Source organism: Chaetodon auriga, chromosome 5 (assembly GCF_051107435.1).
Source record: "Chaetodon auriga isolate fChaAug3 chromosome 5, fChaAug3.hap1, whole genome shotgun sequence".
NCBI lineage: Eukaryota > Metazoa > Chordata > Actinopteri > Chaetodontiformes > Chaetodontidae > Chaetodon > Chaetodon auriga.
This window is the reverse complement of record NC_135078.1, coordinates 13,061,139-13,085,457: the sequence shown is the minus strand read 5'-3', so window position 1 is coordinate 13,085,457 and position 24,319 is coordinate 13,061,139. Positions and strand designations below refer to the sequence as shown.

The following is a 24,319-nucleotide window of genomic DNA, read 5'->3' as shown; positions in this document are numbered from 1 at the left end:
CTGATGGCAGAAGAGCAAGAAATGCCTCTGAGTCCTATCAAAGTTGTGTCTGGACTTTTTCTAAAGTGTCAGACATCAACCTGTAACGCTGCACATCTCTGAACTGGGAGTTTTCTTCCTCTGCACAGCTACTTTCTGTTAAAACTGTTTCTTTCTACATTTTCTCTGAATCCACAAAAATAGTGCAGACATTAATAGACAAACAAACACTTCATTATTCTCATCATTATTTCATAATACTGAATCCCACCGTGAATAACAGTGCGTCTGCTTTTCAGTGTATGATTACATTCTGCAGCTGCTCAAATTACTGGCGTTTAGTAGGCTGAATGACTCATTCCCGTTCAATACCAACTGAATCAACAATCACAATGCTTTGTAGCCCCTTAAGTTTTAATCGTGTCTCCAGGACAGGACAATTTGGTGCCGTGTCCCCTATTGTGTCGGCTGAAATTACCCTCATCAGTGTCGTATTGTCCTCTGGTTTGCCGATAAAAGAGTTTGTTTAGAGATGCATCTTCAACCTGATCACCACATGATGGCACTGTGGTACCTTAAGCTACTCGGCTTGTTTCCTGGGGACGATGCAGTGTCCTCCATCTCCCAAATTACTGTGCCTGACAACTCTTATAGAAAGAAAACTAGTTCAGTGTCATGGGGCACAGTAATAGAGGCGCAGAGGTTAGGTGGACTATGTTATGTCCAACTTTATAAGACGCACTGATGTCTGGCTCTAACAGTTGCTGTTCAAAAAGACTTGGATGGGCTGAGGTGCAGTCTGTGAAGCAGCCAATCTATCCTAAACATATCTCCAACTAATGAAACCACACACAGAGAAATAAACCAATCCCTCAGACATGTTGAGCTGCTATCATGGCGACTGTCTGTCTGGACGACTGATAGATGAGCACTGAAGGGTGAGCATCGAGATAAGGACACACAGCATGAGCTTCACTCGAGAGGAAAAGTGCTGACTTTCCTGTCACGAAATACACATCTATCACTGCCATGTCTGCACCTTGCTGCATTATGACATACAGATTACACACCTCTTCTAAACCCATCCATCTTCCCTCCTACAACCACTGAGACGTGAGGAGGAGAAAGAGGGACAGGGGAGATCAATCAAGTACACATCAAAGGATGCTCGCGCTGTGAGGACATTTCACTTTTCTACTGTCACAAGATAAAACACACTGTCCATGTCAAGGCCTGTTTTTCTTACACCTCAAACAAAGTCACTGCACTTACTCTGACCCTACGGAACCCTCCTCGTCCGACTGGTTGGTCTCATCCTCTGATTGGTCGCTGAGGAGGTCACAAGGCAGAATGGCGGAGGAGTCGGCGATCTCGAGCACAGGAGCGATGCTTGGCCGGCGGCTTCCAGCTCCGTTCTCCGTCGGCAAGGTCAGCTTGCTGCTCTCCTCAGGAGGATCGGGGTTCTGCAGATCAATGGCCACAGTGCCTGAAAATGACATCAGGTTATTGAATGAGCAGCAAACATGGATATTTACAGTAGAAAATAGCATGCTCAGCACTTTTAATGCAGTGTGTTGTTTAAGTCAATGGTGAATTTTTGCACAGGAAATGCCACAGTGAGCCTGTGACTATTTGATCTGTTCCTGGATAATGCTTTTTCATACTGGACATACAGTAATAAGGTCCATGTTTAGCTTGCTCAGCATCTCAGCCGCCGACAATCCTACCAGCTTCTCTAGCTCAGCTCAGCTTGACCTTGAGGAGAAAATGTACTGCTTTCTTGACCTACCACAAAACAGCATGCGAACAGTATTGACATTGCGGGTTTGTCAATAAATATGCCCCTAACACATCGTATTAGCTGTAATATGATGTGTGATATATGTACAGCAGCTACATACATCAGACATATCAGAAACATGAAATATATACAGTATCATTGTTTATGTGGAGATTAGAGAAATTAAGAGAAGCATTAATGAAACATCACTGTGTCTTGTACCGTGTCCAACCCCGATTCCAAAAGAGCACGCTGTGTAAAACATAAATAAAATCACTGGTAACAGGTGATAGTATCATGATTGGGTATGAAAGGGGCATCCTGGAAAGGCTCAGTCGCTCACAAGCAAGGACGGAGTGAGGTTCAGCACTCTGTGAACACATGATGCTCAGGGACACTTCACAAAATGGTTGTTGGTGAAGACAGTTTGTTTGCAGATGACTGCATTCTGTTTGTTTTACAGAGACCCGACTCTTTTGGAATCATGGTTGTGTGTCATACTGTCAATAGTAAAAATGCTGCTCCATCAAATTACAGGACCACTAAACAAGGTTAAAAAATTGATGCATCATGCACAAACTTACCAAATGAAGTGGCCTGATCAACTTTCACAGATCAAAGAAAAAGCACAACACAATAATGTCAGCCAAGAAAGTAAAAAGGCATGTGAGAAAAAAATCGTGCATGAAAGTCAGCGAAAGCATCGAGCGCCATCGAGGCAGCCACCATTCAGAGATGCTGAGCGTGAGCAAATAAGCATCAAAGCATCCATTTTCTCTTCTGACATGGAAACGCTCTTAACCAAACAACGGGTGTCTGCAACCTGAATATTTCCCCTCATACCACTACAGACATCTTCATGCCCTCTCTCTCTCCTTTCTGTGCCACCTTCCCTGCTTCCAAACATGACTTCTCTTTCTGCGTCTGGCTCTCGTCTCACCCATGCTGGCGATGATGCTGTGCACGGGCAGCCTGGAGGGGGCGTCGTAGAGGCCGGTGACGGGCAGGCCCTTGTTGTGCTTCTCCTCCTGTTTGAAGATGAAGGCCGAGTTCTCCTCCTTGGTGATGTTGATGTAGTAGCAGGTGTCGGCGGCGGCCATGATGTGTCGGGGCCCGGGGTTCAGGAGGATGCTCTTGTTGTCTTCCCTCTTCACTCCAATCAAACACACACCGTACCTGCACAGTCCAAAATGGGCCTCAGCCCAGAGACATTAACAACTCCTCTAATGAGATTAAATACTCTGACAAGATTAAACCAGTGTATGATTTTACTTCTTATGGGCGTGGAAGGAGGCGTAGGTGAAGCTCTTTCCATCATACTCTCCAAAAAACTTGCTGTCACACAAGCGAATGTGGTAGACCTCGTTTCCTGAGCAGCGTCCATACGTCCTCTGCCACTGCTCGGGCGACAGCTGCCCCTCTCTGCAACAGCACAATCAGAAGAGTTACTGCTTAAATGAAAGAAACATGAAGCTTCAGATGTCCACAGTGGGCCGATGGACTGCCGGCAAACAGCAGCCTTGTTGAATTTAACAGAATATAACTAGGCTGCCATTCATTTTTCAGTATTGCTTAACGATGACTCAAGAGTCATTTCGAGTCGTACAAGAAGGCATTTTTAAATCAAATTCGACGTTTATTTGACTACTCAGTGGCCCTCATTTCCCCAGAGGCTGATAAATCGGCCTGACCTTTCATGACTCCCTCCTCCTTAATTCTAGTCACAAAGTTACGAGCAAAAGAGAAAAGGCTATGAGGTCATTTTATTTAGGCAGTTCATGTACTTCACAGCTGTTAATCATCGCGATGATGCTTGAATTAACACCTGCAACAAAGAAATCCATTCCCATTCCTGTCACCCTCGCAGCGCCGGGCCAGCGCAAGTTCCAGTAATGGAAATTTAAATGGATGTGCCGTCTCTGCTGTGGATAGCAGGGAAGAAATATGTGGTGGTCACCTTGCACAGAATACGACAAACACAGCCAGATCTGTTGCCTCATGCAGGGTAATGTCTATTGACTCGACAGTGACAAGTTTCTGCAGTGGTGGCCGTGTGCACAGATACAACTGTACTAAAGTTATTTATTTGTAAAAGTAACTTTTTCATTACTATTAAATGTCTGTTTCAAATGTTTTATTAATGCACACATCGCTATATTATTTTAGTGCTGCTGTGGCACAGTGTGGGACAAGACAAGTGTCAGGTTTCATTGATGATAGTACCTGTTATCACTGTAGCGATAGGAGTTATTAATACTCCCGAGCACCACAACAACTGGAGTTCCTTCCTCAAAGCGACACTTTTCTTGGTTATAGAGTCGGGTTTGGTATGAGAAGACCTGCACGATGCTTCACGGAGCGAGAATAAATATTTGATGAACCCAAGTCTCTTTGGTTTATTTTAGAAAGATTACAATCACAACAATGAAAAACAAGCCCACACTGGAAAATCCGGGGTATAAGACACATTCGTCTGCTCTCCTCTGCAGCTGTCCTCTGTTTTCACACGGCACAAGAGTAATGAGCCCATTTCAATTTCAGTCGCTGTTATTTGCGTTATTTATTTTGAAAAAGTAATCAGTCACTTTTCCATTTACTGGCAAAAGTAAAGTTACTGTAACATTACAGTTACTGCCAACACTGATGGTGCAGCAGTCAGCTCTGCAGACAAAAGCGAAAGTCTGTAAAAACTTCTCCAATATTAATCGTGTGGGATTGAATCTGTCCACATGAGTCATGACACAAAGGGATATTAAACATTAAGAGAGCACTCACATTTAGAAAGATTGAACGTTTATTTAATAAAAACAGCTCTTGGAGGTTGAGCAGCTCTGGGAAAAGAAATAATGTCACTGGTTCGGTTCAATCTCAGTGAACAGGAGCAGAGTAGTACGGCATAAATTTTGGATTATTAATCTAAGGCTGAGACATGACGGAAAAGCCAAACAAAGTGATGGAGGGTGACTATGTAGCTTAGCTGGTATTTCAAGAACGCTGTAAACTCCAGTTAGGCTTGACTGAGAACTGAGTGGCACCCTGAAAAAAAGGTTTTTCAGGGTGTTAGTTCAACATTGTGAACAATAGTTCAACATTGTGAGTTGTGTCATGAGTTAGTTGAAAGTATTGATACGGCTCTCATGTCTGCAAGGTACATATGAAGCTGGAGGAGCGACCTTATTTTAATTTAGCAGACAGGATAGAAAACAGCATGGCCCCGTCAAAAGACAACAAACTCCACCTACCAGCATCTCGTAAGCTCATAAAAACCTGTTGACAGGTAAAATTTGTTACCTTTAGACACAGCTATGCTAGCTCTTCCCCCCTGTTTCTAGCCCTTATCCTTAGCTAAGACAAACATTGCTTCATATATAATGAACAGATATTAGAGTGGTATCCATCTTCAAGGGCAATAAATGTATAAATTTGACTTGACCACATATGCCCGCATCACTCATGGTGATGAAAGGAGATCTGACGGCGGCCATCACTGGAGCTGCATCACATGCTCATATTACTTGTAGTGAAATAGCAGCGTGTACTCACTGTCCTCTGGAGGTGTGAACCAGGAGTGTGACTAACGTAGACGTGGCCGGACACACACAGTTCAGCGCCAACATGGCATATTTGAACTCCTCTTCACATACTACATGATCTGAAATGCAATAAATAAATTGTAATTAAACAGCATGTTAGACTTGAAGTGCATGTGTAAGAAAACAAAGGCAAACTTCCTGCACTTACCTGCAAACTTAACGTGGAATTTATTTTCTGGTTTGAGAATTTGGACATAGAGAGGGCAATTCGGTGCAAAGTCTTTCGCAGCCCAAGCCCTCAAAATAGTCTGGTGATCCTGTGGGAGAGGAAATGATTTTATGTTATTTTACTCATGCAGTGACTCATTTGTAAATGCACTCTGAATTTTATGGACCATGAAGGTTGCCTCAATGTGCTCTCAATACTCAATGGAAGTTCCAATAGCATCACAATATCATCAGGATACCTCCAACTCTCTCTTCTAATTTATAAGGGAAGTTGGGTGTGAAGGGGAAATTGCTCCAATGAAATTATTCTTATCCTGAGTGTTTATATTGGAAACTGGAGTTTTACGACCGCTTCTACCGATTCCTGTTGATGTGACTCACAGCAGCAGTTCGGTCGACCTCGTTCCTGCTGCTGAGGATGAAGCAGGCCTCGGCATCGTCCATCCTGCGGGTCCACGGAGAGACGAGCGGAGAGAGACAGAAACACAGACAGACAGGTTCGCAGGTTGGGGACTGCGCAGAGGACAGTCAACGAAATGCAAAGTGAATTATTTAAGGAGATCAATGCTTTAAAGAAAAGCTAGGCTGGGATGCTGATGGTCTGTGACAATGACTGAAAAAGGTTTGCTGCCGTATGCTAGCATGAAAACTGCTGTTTGACATTAGAGCGCAGTGATAGCGCCACATGAGCGGCAGAGATCGTTCACTCGAGACAGAAAGCTCACATGTCCTGTGGAGAAAAGGACTACATGAGTTTGATGACAAGACAATAGGCTTATCTGGCCGGGTGATTTTATCCATTACATATCCGTGCGTGAAATTGCCGCACCGTCTAATCACCCCCACTTCACACATTGAAGAGTGGCTGTTGGAAAAAAGGGGGATGGGCTCCTTGATAAATTTAGGACTTCACACTACGTTGTACAGAAGTACTTAGACCGCATCATAACACCGCAAGCAATAAAAAAAGCACCAGTAAATGCATAAATGGGGACTGCTTCTGCAATACTTTGCAAGGACAGACAAATGTAAAAGGTCAAACATATTCCAATGTGCTCTATCAGTTTCTGTTGCTGCCTACGTGCAGATGTGAGCCGATGATCAATGTACTGTAGAGAGAAATCCCATTTTACTGGAGTGCAAGCTGAGGGCAGCCAAGTAGAGTGAAGTGTCTCAGCCTCTAGTCGCACTTCAAGGGCTGTGATTCGCCAGCGGAGGATTTAAACTTTACATTCGGATTATTACCCAAATCTTAAAATAATTAAATTATAGATGATGTGCTGAACTGAAGCTCAGACATTAACACGGGGCTGAACACAGGTTTCATACAGCCTTTCATTTGTTTCATTATCAAAATCCCAAACTTCAGGTAGCTTATCAGGGGTCCCATTTCACACACCTCCATTCTGTCTTACATGATCGTTCTTGTATTTTAATCGTTTGTGAATGAACTGAAACTGAAACGTGGACAGCGATTCAGAGGTCTAGACGCAGGCTGCATCAACTAACCGATGCAAGCCACCCATTCACTCACTTGGCCCTCATCAGGTCCTGGTCTTTGAGGGCAGATCCTTGAAGGTAGATGACCCTCTGGGACCACAGAGGGATTTGGAGGATACGGCGAACCTGAATGTCTATCTCTGTCGGACACAGGATCACCACATAGTAGTCCTGCAAAACAAGGAAACGCTTCACGATGAACGCTTTTATTTAAATCAACCTAAAGCAAGTAAACAGTGGGCATTTATACTGACTACTAATTTAACTTTCTGATAATCCAGCATGAAAAATCAGCTGTTTTCTTCTGGTACCTGCAGTCTGGGATGAGCGTAGAACTCGTTGAGGAAATCCATCAGCAGGTCAATCTTCAGTGAGCTGACACACAGCACCACATGCTTCTCCGTCTGCGCCCGGTGGCGGCTGTAGTTTCCTCCCAACTTCTGGCTCTCCATCCACAGGTAAGCTAGTTCTTCAAACTGACACAATGACAAAAAACATCACCGATGTGATGTCAAATGCCACAAGAATGAAAGAAATAGTGCAAGAGAGATAGATTTGCCATCTGAGCGCAGACGCTGAAAGCATTGGAGTGAAAAGTGCTGATGCTGCAGTTTGTCAGCAGTGGGAGTTCATTTCTATTTCTCACCCGACTTGCTCTGCAGGAACGGTAAACACATTTGAGGTAACGAACCTGTTTGTGATCTTTAAAAAAGACCTGACCCTAAGTGAATAGTTGGATTTGTCATGCAGGCGGAGCAGGCCAGCATGACTTGGCCTGAATCTTGAATATGCAGCCAAAAGTGTCAGAGAAGTAAGCAAATTAGATCTTTATTTGTTGTCGGGCCTGTTAAAGCTGCAAGAAAATGTCATTTAATACTTGATGATAACCCACCGGAGGTCAGCACTGCATTGCAGAACATCAAAGAATCCCTGATAAGACAGGACCTAAGATGATGTTTACTAAAGCTCTGAACCCCTCAGCGCACTTTGAGAGAAAACACTTGTTAGTTTACCTGCAGCGGAAGCACCACCAGGGCAACACAGATGAGAATGACCACCAGCAGCTTGGAGGGCCAGATCTGTGGCGTGACGTCCCCGTAGCCCACAGTGGAGAAGGTGACGATGCAGAAATAAAATGAGTCAAACAGGGACAGCTGCTTCCCGGCTCTCTCTAGATGCTGGATCCCACAAGCACTGCAGAAAGATGAGCAGTTATACAACGACTTGATGGCGTTACATCAGACATGTCTCCTACGAGGGAAGAGAATTTAAATAAAACATGTGAAGAGATACTTTAGGAGGGTAATCTGCTTCAGTTTCATGTTTTAGCCTGGTGGATTGGTTATCAAATCCAATTTGCGGAAGATCAAAGGGCACTCGAGTCAATACAGCTTAGGCTCCTGCTCAGTATGTCATTTAAAATGACACTATTGATTGCTCTGTCGGTTCCACCTCACCGCTTGTGCCAATTCATTTGTGTTTTTCATTGATAAGCTGGAGATTTAATGAAACCCTGAGGGAGAGGCGAATGAGATGTCGTCTAACTGGGAGGGGTGGAGGGGGTAAGGTGGGTGCTGGGCTGTGGCCAAGGCACAAGAGGGATGCCAAAGACCTCAGGCTCAAGAAGTGATAGCTTTGATTAAGATAAACTGGTGTTAATAAAAAGTCTAAATCAATGAGACAAATGAAGGATGGGTGAATAAGAATGGTTTTTTAACTGTTGCTGTGTTTTCTTGTTGTCACAGTACTGTCTCACTTACTGCCTACATTTTAGAGCATGTGACCTCTTATCCAAGAAGTGTTTTTGCACGTTTCCCTGCTGCTCATCACAAATTTGGGTAAGAACTTCAAACTCAAGATAACAAATGTTTGGGTTATTATTTGTCTTTACCAGTAAGATGAGGCTTCGCACCGTTAGCTAACTTCCACTTTTTACATTTGTTGCACTGCCAGAAAAACTGTGCACCTTTGGCCCTAACACTGATACAGCTCGCTGATTCTGCTCACAACAAAGGTTCTGATGACCAAATAATCTCCCTTGTCCAGGACATGCACACTACCAACTGCGAGGACAGAGGTTTACTCACCCAGTGAAAACCAGACACAGTAAGGTGCAGATGAGGATGAACACCTGGTTGAACATGGCAGAGTGGGTCCTCTGGATGGCACGGTGGAAGTCATTCTGGACATGGGAAAAGAGATTAACAGATGGGCATGTGATGGATCTATTAACCTGCTGTGTATAAACTGTGTGGACTGAAATACATTTTCCAGTCTGGATTACCAGTTACATTTGTTAAGTTCTCTTCTGGCCTGCATGGGTTTCTTCTTGTATGTATATTGGAGGAGAAAACAAGGATAGTCTGGATACAAATTAACACTGGGTCCCACGATCCTCTCCTCTCTATTGGAACATTTTAATATAATATTGCGCTTTCTCCTACATTTGTCCTGAAATGTGGGAGCTCACAACTCATTTTCATTTGCACCTTGTTAGCATGTTCTGCCCGCCACCGCCACTCTGAACTGTCTCTGCTTTCTCTCCATGTGCTGGTCTGCTTGGCCTCAGATTCTACCATCTGCCCAACTACCGCCTTGGCATGAGGCTCTCACTCTGTCATGGTGTCATCTGAATCACAGCGACAGCACACACACACACACTTCACCAGCTGGATATCATTTAATTGCTTTCAATTCCATGTACCATTCACTTTGCACCGATGGCAAATCCTGGACAATAATGTACTGCAAGCTCCTGTGCTCGCCGGACAGGCGGGCACTTTTATCCTGTCTATGTTGCTGTTTGCTCTGCTTTTGGAAAACATGGGCTGTGGTCCTCCAATAGATGTAATACAATTTTTTCGTTTGCAGTTTAGGTCGCCAGTATTTACTGGCTTTGCATCATTATCCCCCAACAACTGCAGTTGGTTGGATAAATGTACTGACTGAAGGTGAGCAACAGCTATGTAACCATCCAAATCAGATACAGATCGTCTTCAACCAAAACTAACTTCAATAGCAAAATAATTAGCCAGTAGGTTAATTTATAATGTAACCAGTGTCAGTGCTAACAATGTTACACACACTCATGTGGCTAATAGCACTAGCTACAAAACAATACATTAGCAAGCCAACAAATCAGATATGGTTGCCAAAATAAAGAAATCAGTCTGCTCAATTGAATCTGTTCGGACTGAATTGTATAAAGCCACTCTTAAAGCCAGTGTTACTCATGAGCTGAGGAGCTTCAATATGGCTGCCACAGGATCAATAATGTTCCCTGAAAGGCCTCAGTGGCTTTTATGCAATTCAGCTGCAGTCCGTGCAGTACAACAAATACATTATTGAAGAAATGCTCACAATCATGTTCTCCAGGGCCCCTTTGGCCAGCCAGCAGTTAAGAAAAACAGGAACGAAGATGTTTTTCAGAGGATGCCAGAAGATCTTAGGGGAGAGAGGAAGGGGATAAAACAGATCAGTGAAACACAGGAAATCATTATCATCAATACGGAGAAAGCATACAATTAATTTGCCCTTGGCAATTTTTCATTAAGGGTAATTAAGCTGCTCTAGGATGCGGAGCACATGACATCGGGGCAATCCAATACCAACATGACCCCGATCCTAAATGAAGATGCCTGTGATAACACAGTTTTTTGTGGAACAGACTGACTGATTTACTGAATAAGTTAACTACTCACCGTGATTATAAATGGCACCGTGTTGATCATCTCCAATATGAAGGATATCTGGAAAATCTGCTCCCAAATATTCCCCTAGATAGGACACAGATGGGAGATAATTGAGTGACCCAGTGAGAGCACAGAAGTATAATTCCAGTAACAGTGAACACTAGAAGGAAACAGCTGTGACAAGGAAACGGTGAAAAAGAGGCAAAGGAGCGACAGTTTGTATACTGTGTGCTGTAAGTCCACGCTGCACTTTAAAGAGTGAGAAAAATGTAATTAATTGTTATTAGTTGGGAGAAAGTATTTGAATATTGATCTGGGTTTATCAAAGCTGGAATGCAGAGGTTCAGTAATTAATGCTGGGTCAAAAAACAGCACATTGACTTGTTCTTAAGTCATTCAAAGCACGTTTGTTTGTGCGGCCTGTTAATGACGCTGAGTGGAACAGTTCGCATATAGAAAGATAATCATCATTATTATAATTCCAACCCTTCGTAATTAAATCTTTTCATCGCAACTACGCTCTTGCAGGCTTTGTGACTTTTTGAACTTCGTAAACTACAGTATGCTGCATTCTCTGCTCCTGTTTCAGTCACGTGTTATGCATTAACTTTCATAAAGTATCCTAGCATTATTACATGCTGAATTATGTATTCAATAAGGCACTATTTCCACACAGCTAAAGAAAGTACACTAGCTTATTTTAAGTAGTGCTTTTTGTGGATGCTGCCAAGATGCGCTTTATCTTCAAAAGGCCAGATAATACAGTATATGCAGGCAGTAAAAGTATGGTCGCAGCTAATTGCACAAGCAGCGAGAGGGACTGAATACTAATCAAACATAGACAGCGCAGCAGAGTTTACAAGGTGCAGTTCAGTGGTGGATTCAGTTCATGACGGAGTTATTAAAAAGCCTAAAGAAACATTTTATGAAGCTACATTTCATCACCAACTGAATTTAATAAAATCTGGGCATTTGCTCCACATAAAATAAACACAGAAGGAGTCCCTGAGCAAGGCAAGACATAAAATGATCAACAAACACCAAAATTTAGAGGATTACAACAGGGGAAGGAGCGGAAATCTATGGAGCAACACGTCTAAGAGATACTACCGGTGTCAGAGCAGCAATGCCAAAGCTAATATTTCCTAACAGTACTTTGAGGACCCTGGACTGTGGCAAGATGCAGACTTGTTCTTTGGGTGTTAACACAACACAGCAGGGGATATCCCTACATCTCAAGGTAATTTAGCCTTATTGCATTCAGAGAGAAACTGGATTAACTTTTCTTTAATGTTTTAACGCCTGAATAAAGTAAGTAACCAGACAACAGAAACACCTGGACTACTATTACTGTACATGAAGGGCAAAAATCCTTCACATTATCCAGCTCATCAGGAGTCTCACACAAAGACTGACCGTATTCATTTCCATAGAATACATGATGCTGAGATCTTCCCTCACTTGCATAACCTTCCCTTTAAATGTGCATGAATTGAGGATCACCTTTACATGACTCTCATTGAAGAAACAATACAAGCCTGTCCAGCTCTGCAAAGCTGTTGTACACAATTTGTTTCTGGGGCAGAGTGCATGATGTCTGAGTCTAAAATTATTGGCATAAGTCTTCTGGCCCCATTTCCTTGATAGGTGCCTTGGCACGGCCACTTGGATGCCGGTCCACAAGAGAGAACAAACGGGCCGTGCTGGACTTTGATCATACAGCTGTAAGGCATCAGCACGGATTAAATAGAGAAACTGTGCGCTGTGGCTCTTACCTTGTAGCTGAGATATGTGATAAGCATGGTCTCCAAGAAACTGATTAAGGCCACTGTCACCTGAAGCAGAGGGGGAGAGGGAGATAAATGAACCTGGCAACTGCAAACTTCTCTCTCCTGGCTGTTCAACCTTTACTGAGGAACTACTCTCTGCTCTCGCTCTGCCATTTTCTAATAAATGGCTGCTGGTGTGCTTGGGTTGAATCCTGCTTTGAGATTCAGTTCGTACAGGGGAATTTGATTTATGTGTCATTGGAGCGATATTACTCTCACCTGTATCGCCCATACAGGAATCCGTCTGTTAACCCAGAAAATCAAGTCCCTGTCAAAAACCATGAAAAAGTTTGTGTGTATAACTGCTACACAGAAAATGAACGTGCTTTGGTTTGCCATTAAATGCCATGTCGACTGAAACATACCAGTGGATTTCTGCTGACTCTACTGCAGCAGTCCCGTTGTTCTCGGTGCTGTTCCGACATGTTGAACTGTGGAGGGAAAAGCAGCAAGAAGGGAAACACAAAAAGAGCGTGAAGGTGTGTGCAGATGTGTGTGTTTGTGCGAGTGGAGACATACCCACCGGGAAACATTTCTATCTGTTGGTATGTTGCCATAAAGAACAAACCCAATGCATCTCTAAAAACTGCTGGCAGGGAGCACAATACAATTTATAGCTACCACATGACTGCGCAGAGGGAGCGACTTAGCTTTGCTCTTTTGTGTTTTGGGCGATTGAAATGAGAAAATGACAATCTTAATGTTATCAAAACACAATGACATTGACTTAAATCAGTGGGCGGGCCCCTCTGACAGGGGCATAGGGCCACTGCAAGGGTGGATGATGAGGAAGAATAGAGTTGTTTTATTTCATTAAAATTCAACTTGGATTTGTTTGTTGTTTGCACTATCACTGCTATGATTGATAAACTTGTCTACTGGGAGGATGTGAACTCATTTGGGGAATGACAGAAAAAGTCTGACAACCATTGACTTAAACGTTGCGTATACAATTTAGGTTTTTAGTTTTATGAGTTATTCTTAATGAGAAAAACGCCTTACACATATTCCAAGTGTTGAAAGCAAATTCTGCTCTCATGATATCTTTCATATTTGTTGCACATGCACATGGCATGGCAACAGGAAAATATTACTGGGAAAAATCCTCTGGCATACGGCAAGTCATCTGGTGGGTTTGGAATTAGTAGAAGAAAAATGATAGATAACATTACAAGTGTAAGAAGCTGGAGAAAGAAAAGAGCTGCACCTACATGAACAGCTTTTTTCTTAAGCAAAAGATGTCACATTGCCTTTGCTTAGCATCAAAGATGTTGCCAAAATACTAAAAGAAACCAAAAAGACGACAGCAAATCATGTATCATGTAAACAGCAACTATCCAGAAAATACAGACACATCTGCAACAGGGAATAACTGATGCATTGGGGGGCAACTGCAGAGTGTGAGTCTCACCATGGGTTCATCTGCTTGGGGTTATCCAGGCTGACTCTCACTATGTAGAGGGCACAGGTGAGGATTTTCAATGAGAAGTTGAACAGGCGGATTCTCAGGCCTGTGGACCAACAAAGACATATCACTTGGCTTGACTCAAAAAGCGGGATGATCCCCTGAAAATGAGCTTGTTTAGCTATTTTGCTCATAGGCTTTACTTTACAGCTCTGCACCCTCACGCATTCTTACTGTCTGCTGTCTAAAGTTCACACATTCCAGTGTTGTGACCACTGCTGCGAATGTGAGTCTGCTGCTGAAGAGAGATGCAGCCAGATCTCTCCTCATTAGGAAGCTGAAACTGCTTTAACGCCATTTGTTTAGGTGCATTAAATGGCTTTTGTGATGGGCCTAAAGAGACTTTAGCTGTCAAGGCCCTGAAGCGTGACTGATGCAGATCCATGCTGCTCCGGCTGCCTGTCACAACTGATTTCCTGTAATGCATAGCTTTCAAATCCTCCAAGAATAACACAAAATAACACCAGCACTCCTGTCTAATATGGCTTCTTAGATGACAAAGGACTGCACAGCAAAATAAACGAACTGCACAGAAACGGCTAAGAGGGATAATGATGTTTGTGGAAACAGGTTTTCCAGTTTGGGTAAGTACAGGCATAATCATGCTGATAAGCACACACACGACCTGCACCACCTAATGAGCGGAACAGACACTTGTCTGCAGGCGTGCTTGTTCGCCAGAGGGTGGTGCTAGCCGTATTCTGTTTCTAATCAGCCTTTGCAGCTGATCCCTTGTGACGCGACCTCTTCACATGAAGCCATCGTCAATGTTAAAATGATTTAGAAACAGGACAAACAAACAACGCTGCAACAGAACAGAGCAAGCGACCCCTGCAGCCAAGCGTGACATTTTCATTAGACTCTGTTGTTTTATGTCAAAAGCTGTGGTGGCTTAGTGACAATGACAAGTTGAGAGGAAGACAGCAGAGCTGTGTCAGTGCTGAGGACATGTCAACCATTTGCGTTCTGCAGGGACACAGGGCTCCTGTAGTTTACAACGAGCTGCAAATGAACGGCTTCCAGACACAATGCACCACAGTGCTGAGCCGCACTAATGTCTCGTTGAGGGATGCCGTGGCATTGCCAGTCTTATCTCCTATTGAGAGAAACACTGCAGCCCTGCCTCGTTTCTCCGGAAATGAACCGTACTCTTCTCTCCTTGGTGGGCCAGACAAAAATACAGTGTTTTAAAATGAGGCAGCCAACGCAATAATGAAACCCCAGCTGAGACAGAAATTGGATATGCGTCATCACTGACTGCAATTTCCGACATAATGCTTTTATATGTTCATTTAGCTCTCAGCACAACTCGCGGCAGCAGGCCTGTTACCATTAGCATTACAGGATGTAAAGAGAGCAGCGTGACACTCCCTGTGGGCTGTACTTACTTGACCTTTGGTTTTTGATGAAGAAAAGCTTCAGCCTCTCCTTGAAGGTGTTTTCGTTCACATAGAACTCAACCTGCACCCTGTGGGGAACAGTGACATGATGTCAGTGTAAATGTATACAGGTGAGCGTGTGGGCAGCACCGCCCCCCAACATGTACACACACATATTGGACCAGGAAACATTTGACCAAACAGTGAAAATCTTTTCATGGGACCACATAATCAGGCATGTTTGCAGTGAAATTAGTTTGTTGAATCAGCATCACTTGAACATTTAAAATATGCTGATTGTACATTAAATACCACAACCTTGAGATGCTGAGAGCACGAGGACAACATTCACTGTGATGTCTGCTGATATTTCATACTTATAAATTATAAAGTAATTGATTTGTTTTAGTTACCTTAGAATGAGCTCTTTATATCTACAGAGGGAGCGGGTCCTCTTACACGAGTCGATCATGTTGCATCACCATGTTTCTACAGACAAAAACCACACACTGGCTCTAGAGAGTGCTCTTCCATAGGTTCTACTGCAGTAGTACAGCACACGTTTGGATGGCCAGAGTGAGGCGGGGGGTATTCGGTTGATTGTGTCTGATCTGCAACCTCTTCACTAGATGTCAATAAACTGTACACACTGGACCTGTAATACTCACTACCACACTGAATCTGAAGCTGAAATTAGTCCCAGAGATGCTATTTACTCCAGTAAGGATTTATTCATGACCAGTGTTTAAAGTTTTACAGCAGGTCTTCAGTAGGAATGACTTGCCTTGGGACTGAATGCAGCAGAGGGTGGGTGAGCACTGAGAGACCAACGCACTGCTGACTTTGGTCTTTTCATGGGGTTTCTCTTTCTAATAAAACAGAATATCATCATGCTTGTCCTGTGGAACAGTCAGTCTGAAGAGAACACAGTATATATATGATAGAATCTGCAGAAGCACAGTTTAGATGAGAGAATATCCACGAATGAAAATCATTCAAAAGGCATTCAATACCAAATATTGATACCTGATGCAAAGGATACATTTCAGTCAGTGCATACAAAGCACTGAGGTTAGTTTTCATCCTGCTGTTGTGAAGCTATTCCTTTAAGTGGCACATCCTGCCAATTTCAGGAGACACTAATTGTAATTGTGTCACTGCCATAATTGTCTTTGGTGAAGGTTTCCAGTAAAAATGAACTACAAAGCATATGCTTTGTGCAAATCTAGTGCTGGAAAAAGCTGCACCTCCCTTCTGACTAATTCCGTTACCATCCATTTACTGCCAGTCATTACGCACAGCTCCCCCTCACAATGGAACAAAATCATCCACAAATTCATATGAGCTTGAATCCTAATGTGCAGCACTGGTACTTGATAAACAATGTGGATTATTAAATAAACACCCTACTTTTTCATACGCTGACATTCTCCTAATGGTGCACTCGCTGTGACACATATGCATACTGTAGAGATGTGACACACACCGAGTTTGAGCTTAGGTAAAGGTTTTTTAATTGCTCTACTGAGACAGTAACACAAATTGATCCACCAAGGTTTAATCATTTCTATTCACTCTTAATATTGCATACACATTTAGTAACCAACTCCGTAAACTGTAATGTTGTCTATGGTTTGTGTGATAGTCTGTACCACATAGATATAAACCATTCACTATTAATTATGTTCATCACATGAATAAATGACGGCGTGAATGGACAGCCTGGATCATATTGAGCACTAACACAAAGGCGTCCATTAAAAGCTGACAACCATGTCCTATGAAGAACGACAGTATTTCAAATCAAACTGTCTTAAGTGTCTTCTCACTTATGATGCATACATTGATAATGCCTAAACTATTAAAGGTTTGAGCACACATAATGAACCTTTAAAGAGATGGGGTCTTGACCAAGCGATCACTTAAGCACAAATGATGATGTAGCTACTGTAGGTAGGTTTGATGAATGCAGGTAGCGAGACAGGCCTATTAACAGTTTCTGTAATGTAGAGGGCTTGTTGTCACTAATGAGCACGGAGGAGAAGGAATAATGGCCTCTCACATCCAGGAGGGACCCTTAGAGCCTTCTCCATTGTCTGACAAGATGAGCACAGGGTGCAAAAAGACAAGGGAGGAGAGAGCAGGAGGGTAATTACAGCATCCGAGTCGTAAGGAAGGTATGTATGCGTGGATAATGAGTGTAGGTGGAGGAAATAAGATATGTACCATCATCCAGCTACTCCCTTTCCTTCCTCTACCAGCCGTATCGCCATGGAGACAGCTTCCAAGGCAGGAAACATTTACTCACGTGTTCGTGTGTGATGTGTTTCCATTAAAACGAATTAGCCACAGCTACACATGACATGTTCTTGTCTATAGGCACTGACAACCCGCTGCCATCGCCCGCGACTGCACCCTACCCAAACACACAGCTACATGTAAACACACAGCTATACTGTATGGAAACCATGTGTATTGATTGCTCTATCACGTGAGAGGCACCAGAAGACTGTCGTAAAGTCTAATGGTGGCAAGCCGGGTGATCAATGTTCAGACGGTCTCCACCGACACAGATCTCATTTAGGCTTCATGTTTGCTCAGCTGGTTTATGGTCACCTGCGATTACACTTCAAATAGGAAACGTGAGCACATCAAAACCTGAAATGTGACTCTAATATAAACTCAGTGATATGATTCGTATGGTGTTGTTTTACATGAGAATTGCAGTGGCATTTGCTTGATAACAGGGCGACAACAAAGCCTACCGAGCCAGGTGTATGTTTGTCTGGGTAGAGGTGACAACCATGCGTGTCCCCTCCTCTAATGATACGTCACTGCTCCTCTGTACACTGAGACACCTGCAGTTCAGACTGTGAATATTTGGACAGAAACACATTTTCTGCTGGGTTGGCTCTGTACTCTGTACTGATGGCACATGGCACTTCAGGTCCACAGTCTATACGACAGGCATCATCTACAGGTAAATTTAGATGCATACTGATGAGATGACAGCAGCTCGAAAAATAATAATAGCTCATGATAAAGCTACAGTAGTTGGAGTCAGTTTAGTTTCACTTTCAAGACCTTTTTGTGTGCTGTATGTAAATAGTTTCATTATATCATCAATATCAGGTGATGTAATCTGGCGACATCTAGTGTTTTTTGAGAAGGCTTTAGATACTTTCTGTTGAACATAGTTTGCCACACTGAATGTCACTCTGTCTGTCCGTCAGTGGGTCTGTCTGTCCGTCAGTGGGTCTATCACTTTGGTCCAGACTGAAATATCTCAACAATGATCACTGGGATAGCAAGAAGTTTGGGGCAGACATTCATGCTCCCTTAAGACTCTGGTGATCCCACAGTACCCATTGGCCTGTTGTTCTTTGTGCTAACTGCTAATTCACAAATATTAGCATGCTACAGCACACAACTAAGAGTCAACATGACAAACTACAAAACACTTAACTGTTTGCATTTTCATTGTAAGCATGTTAGCATGCTATTGTTAGCTCAAACCACCGCTGCACCTAAGGATAGCCTCACAGAGGCTCTTGCATGGCAGTAGAGTTACATATATTCCCCGTTTTTGAGGGGAACATTATGTGCAGAATAAGAGTCATCAATATGATTGTGATCATCACTTCCATTAACAATCTGAAAACTTTCCTCTGGTTAGGCCCTAAAAATTACTTGCTTTAGCTCCTAGTTTTGTTTTTTTGCTGTCTGTTTAAGATCTGTATCGAGCTTCAGTGTCTTAAAATTTGGGGGATTATATATATTAAAAAAAAGCTTACAATTCCTAGTCCGTTAACTCAATATGTAAATTAACACCTTCAAACACCCTTAAAGCACAAGTCTGCACTATAATTTCATACTCCTTAGAGTACAGAGCGACAAAAAGAAAGTGTGTCTCTGTCAAACACTAATGGACCACAGAGTTAAGTTCATGTAAATCTCTGCTCTGCTGTTTTCAAGCAGCACTGACTGAGGCTACAAATTGCGCTTCTTCCACACTTGACTTCAGACCCAAAGCAATACCTTTTAAGTACTCACGCTCTTTTCTTTGGCATCCCTGTCGCCTGCAAAGCATCACCATGCACCTCTGCACATTAGCCAGACTGTCAAATGTAAACATGAGCAGTATGAAAATCCAAGAAGCCACGCAGCGTCTACGAAAGGTTGGTACTTCACCTCCCTGAAGTTTAAAGACGGCAGACAAGGCATGAGCCAGGAATGTTTGCACATAGTCACAGTAGATGGAGCATGACCTTTTGTCCCCAACTAACAAGTCTACATGGTATGTCGAGCCTTTTGTATATCTTACAACCAGAGAGTCAGTGACAAGTTCATGATCATAATGAAGTGATGAAGAGCAACACCAGAGAAAGTCGGGTGGAAATGACACGCACACACGCACACACGCATGCTCGCACGCACACGGCCATTGATAAGATTATAATTTGATGCGCTCAAGCTTGAAACACAGACAGTTTCCATCTGCTTTGTAGACTCTGTAAAAAAAACATCAAACAGCTTGTTGACCTCGGGACAATCTGGTTGAGAGAAAGGATTTGTTCAAACACCTGCGTTCATCCTAGCGATGGGGGGAAAAAAAAATATGGGCAAACAGCTGCCAGATGTTGTGCGCCATATGGAATATTTGTCAGTATTTCAGGAGAAAGCACTGGTGAACAGCAGTACCAGTTAGCCAAATGCAACATCACCTGGGGCAAAAAATGATTGTGGGAACTCTAGGAGGAAGCTGCAAAACAAGCCAATCCAGAGATGGAACACCAATGCACCTGCATGCTCTGCTACTGCAGATGTAACAGAAATCATCTCCTGCAGACTTGGGCCCAGAGGCAGTACCAACACCAATACTGCATCTTGTCTTATAACCAGGATGACAGCATCACACACTGAATCTAACTTTTTATTTTCAGATCTCAGGTTTTCTCTGTCCCCACCTAGCACAAAGCACCTCAGACATAGGCCTGATATAAAAGCTGCAGGGATTCTAAAAATATTCCACATGGACATGAATATTCAAGAGCCGGGGCATCTTTGTTATTCTCTGATTCTGTTCAGCTGAGCTGCATCTAAAACTTCCCACGGTGGAGGCACTTGTCTAGTAGCCTCATCACAGTGCAAAAATAGTTGAATGGGCTTCGGGCCAGACATGGACTACGGCAACTCTGAGAGTGCTTTGTCAAATGGATCCTGAAGGCAGGAACCTCAAACAGTCTCTGCTATAATCAGCCGGGGGGAGGATAATCACTTTAATGGAGCTGGGTGGCCTGTGGACTGACAAGATGTAGATGAACAACGAAGAGGTCATTTCTGGTCTCCTGAGGCATCCATACACTCTGCTACTGTGTGCGTGTGGGAGTTCTGGAGAGGGTCCTAGCTACTCTGTATATGTACATGATGTATTCAAGGACAAAGACAACCCTGAAGCATTTTGCTCTAAATCACTTTGTGTGAGCGAGAGAAAGTGCACTGCAGCAGAATTCATCATCGTTAAGCCTCGAATCTCTCCTCAAAGAGTGCTGATTCAAAGCAGTTGTCGTATGTCGTTCAAGGTCTGTTGAGGCGTTCTGACAATACTGTACAGTTATAATAAGTGTGCTGCTCACATTATCGTTGACTACACTGTTTGTGTATAACAAATGAGTCATCCTGTTGACTGCAGAGGAGATTTCAAGAGCGCTCATGCTAATTTGCTGAACAGTTGGATATTACACCCGGTAGTGCCTGAGAAAGACAAATTCTCATAAAGAGATGTCCAACCCAGAAAGCTCCTGGAGATTTTTTACAGATCCAAATCATGTGTGTCTTCCTCAGGTACTTCTATCAAAGAAAGCTCTCAACATACTGGCAATCAAAATATAAATAGTGAAGCTCAGAGGGCGGCAGATGTTAAACTTACTCTGTCCAGGAAATGGGACATGAGACAGAGTAAAAGGAAGATATTATACCTAGGAAAGAAACTTCACATCGCCCAAGAGGCCATGTCCTTGTGTTAGGAAATGATAAAGCATGCAGCAGTGTCAGCCTAGAGCTAAAAGACTCCAGGACATGTGCCTGATCTCAAAAGTCTTTGGATGAGCGAGGGCATTTGTAAAGGACTTAATAGAAACTCAATGAAATAACGCTGATGTGGGCAGATTTCTTCAACGACTCCATTCCCCTGAAAATGAAATTGTGTCATAAAGAAATCAAAGTACGACAAAAGTAAATTCAAACGTTTCATTGACAAACGACCCGTAACCACGAAAGCAATAAATGGTATATTCCAGTTGTGTATAGCTCTCATCACCCTGTAATGCGAAAACTTTACACAAAATAAATATATAGCTGGTTAATTTGAATACAAAATAGGAAATAAAAGTAAGAAAGATGGTAAAGAGGAATAATGCCGGTGTTTTGTGATTTTGATGCCTAGGAAGAAACTCCATTTCAAATTTATAAATGGAAACCAATGCAGGTAAAAAGAGACTGGCTTGATCTCGCCCCGGTCGTCATAAGAGAGCACACTTAACTGCGACTGTTCCACAACTGCTCAATTGGCTTTACTTTTCTATGAACTGCCAAGCAAAAGTGTCTTTTCAATAAATTCCACTTCCAGGAAGAGAGAAGTGACTCATCAGCCTCTGAAGACAGCTTATGACATTTGAAAAGACAAGCAGGTAGGCAGGATTACAAAAAGAGGTCATACAGTGTCACAGAAACATTTCTTTCACTTTGTGGAACAGAAAAAAAACCCCGCCTTATATCACCCTTCTGATGTGCACTCCAGGAAATGTTTTGTTAAAAGGTAAAAACCTGCTACCTACCTATCGAAGCTGCTCGGGGATGTCTCCATATCAAGCTCCTCCATATTGCGCGGAACCAGCTGAAGTGTTTCAAGCACCCACAGTGAATGCATGTGGATCACCCTTTGCTGTGCTGACATCAAGCACTGGTTTCCTGAACATGCAATGATTTTACTCTTTGATGAGCTGGCACCAAAACTTGACATTTCCTGTGATCTTATCAAGGCATCTTCAACTTTTTCGCAACTGCAGGAAAACACTTTATGTTATGTTAGCTAGTGTGTGTTTGGATACTGTAAGAGAAACAACTGTTTATTCCCTTTAAAAATGGATGGAGATGCGGCGCCTTGAGCTTCAAGTGTCACACGATGAAAATGAAGAGGGAGCCTTATTGCGTGTGTGACTGTGCAGGACTCACATCGTGCATCACACCAAACGCAGTGTGCTCCGTCAGCCTGAATTTCTACTTACCATACCAGTGGTGAAGGGAGCACTCACATGTCAATGCATGTTTATAGTTCTCCACTTAGCACATCCCCAAGGATCACAATCCATTTTCCAACAGTAGCACAGTCACAACAAGCACTACACTCAAGCTGCAACTCATCACAGCTGCAGGGTGAAAGCCGCTACATGAAGAACTGCCAGCATGTACTGATGACATGCTGGTTAAAAAGAAATTAAAAACAACAAAAAAACCCCCAAAAAACCAAAGATTGTGTAGCGAAGCAGACTATTTAAAAAGGTCTAGAACAGCATAATCTGAATTTGTCTTAGTAAAACATATTTAATTTTGAATTAATTTCAATATCCACATCTTGGGTAATTAGTTTCATTAAGTTTCCTCACAGACTCATGTTTTGGGACATGTTTGCTTGATTGACAGGTGTCTGTGTATCACAGTCAGCCGTGCTTGTTGTTACTTCTCATGTTGACTCAACGCACAATTTGGATTTTGTGGCTTCAATAACAGCAATGGTCAATGATTCCTTCTACGCCTTCTTTGAGAAAGAAGAGATGCCTCACTTTCCTACCTGATGGCTAAATCCATTGCACCAAGGGGCTGCTCAATTCTGTCATTAATCAATTTGTAAGTCATAAATATTCACACATTTTCAATGGTGCTTATTTAACAATCAAGACGACTCCAATGATCCCACGCTACTTCACAACGTCATCTAACTACGTATTGCTTTGTTATTATTTTGATTGAGAGACCCCTTGTGGCAGAAATTACATACTGTTCATTTAAAGCAAAATGGCATCTATGATAATGATTGATGATGTGTTCCGGCGCCTGTTTTCTTTTACAGATCAGGTAACATGGACCTATCTGCTGCAGTGGAACATCAACAAGATGAAATACACATCAGAGATCTAGCTATTATTTCCAGAAATTCAAAACAAACAAACAAAATATAGAAATCATTTTACTGTAACTTACAGATGCGACCTCCACGTTTCACCTCTTTTATCACCATATCGTGGCAGCTTGGGTATTTCGGAAAGTTTCTCAAAGTGAACGTAGTAAAAGCCCAACACACCAGCTGAAACTCCATGATAAACTTGCATACGATCAGAGTCAGCAGCATGCACAGTGCACACCAGTACAGCACAAACCACTGACACGTTGGTAGATTGAGCACCTCTTTCACCAATATAACACGACTCATCTCTGCTGACATGATTAATGCTTCAAGCCCTGACCTTACATCGAGTGAAAACTGCTGTGCACATTCTCTCAAGAAACAGATGACACACCTGGAATAAGTTGATAAAAACACACAAACTACCTTTTCACCATTTCCTGTGGTGTGATCGAATGTGACAAAAAAGCTACGTTGAGCTAAATGTTTAATTTGAGCCTTTGCCACAGCAACTGTTGAAAAGGTAGCCACAAATGAATTCATTATTTTCAGCATTCTGCACCATTACCACAACAATGATTACCCACTTTACTGATACATGTAATACAACCTCTCAACAAGGTCAAGGCATTAGTATGTCCACATCCAGTCTATGCAAAACCCAAAGTGAACAGTGCGACGTATGTGCTTTGGTGCTCGCAATTAAGGTCCAAAACGTCCATGCCATGCAAGCATGATGCTGCCAGGGACTT

General features: G+C 42.8%; 1 protein-coding gene across 17 annotated transcripts in view; it reads right to left on the bottom strand.

Annotated features, from left to right (window-relative positions):
• kcnt1b (potassium sodium-activated channel subfamily T member 1b) overlaps positions 1–24,319 on the bottom strand; it is a 67,295-nt gene that overhangs the window by 14,861 nt on the left and 28,115 nt on the right. For 15 of the 17 annotated variants that reach the window (XR_013077220.1, XM_076731980.1, XM_076731966.1 and 12 more), the window contains 17 exons: positions 15,395–15,474; positions 13,953–14,052; positions 12,907–12,972; positions 12,761–12,809; positions 12,488–12,547; positions 10,722–10,796; positions 10,381–10,464; positions 9,108–9,202; positions 8,034–8,214; positions 7,332–7,496; positions 7,055–7,191; positions 5,902–5,965; positions 5,501–5,609; positions 5,303–5,411; positions 3,032–3,181; positions 2,700–2,935; positions 1,252–1,465 (listed from right to left, as the gene is read on the bottom strand). Coding sequence is in view for 16 of the 17 variants with exons in the window: in XM_076731980.1 (XP_076588095.1) it covers positions 1,252–1,465; positions 2,700–2,935; positions 3,032–3,181; positions 5,303–5,411; positions 5,501–5,609; positions 5,902–5,965; positions 7,055–7,191; positions 7,332–7,496; positions 8,034–8,214; positions 9,108–9,202; positions 10,381–10,464; positions 10,722–10,796; positions 12,488–12,547; positions 12,761–12,809; positions 12,907–12,972; positions 13,953–14,052; positions 15,395–15,474 (1,974 nt within the window). In the remaining variant the exon portion in view is untranslated. The other 2 variants (XM_076731978.1, XM_076731983.1) reach the window with 2 other exon arrangements.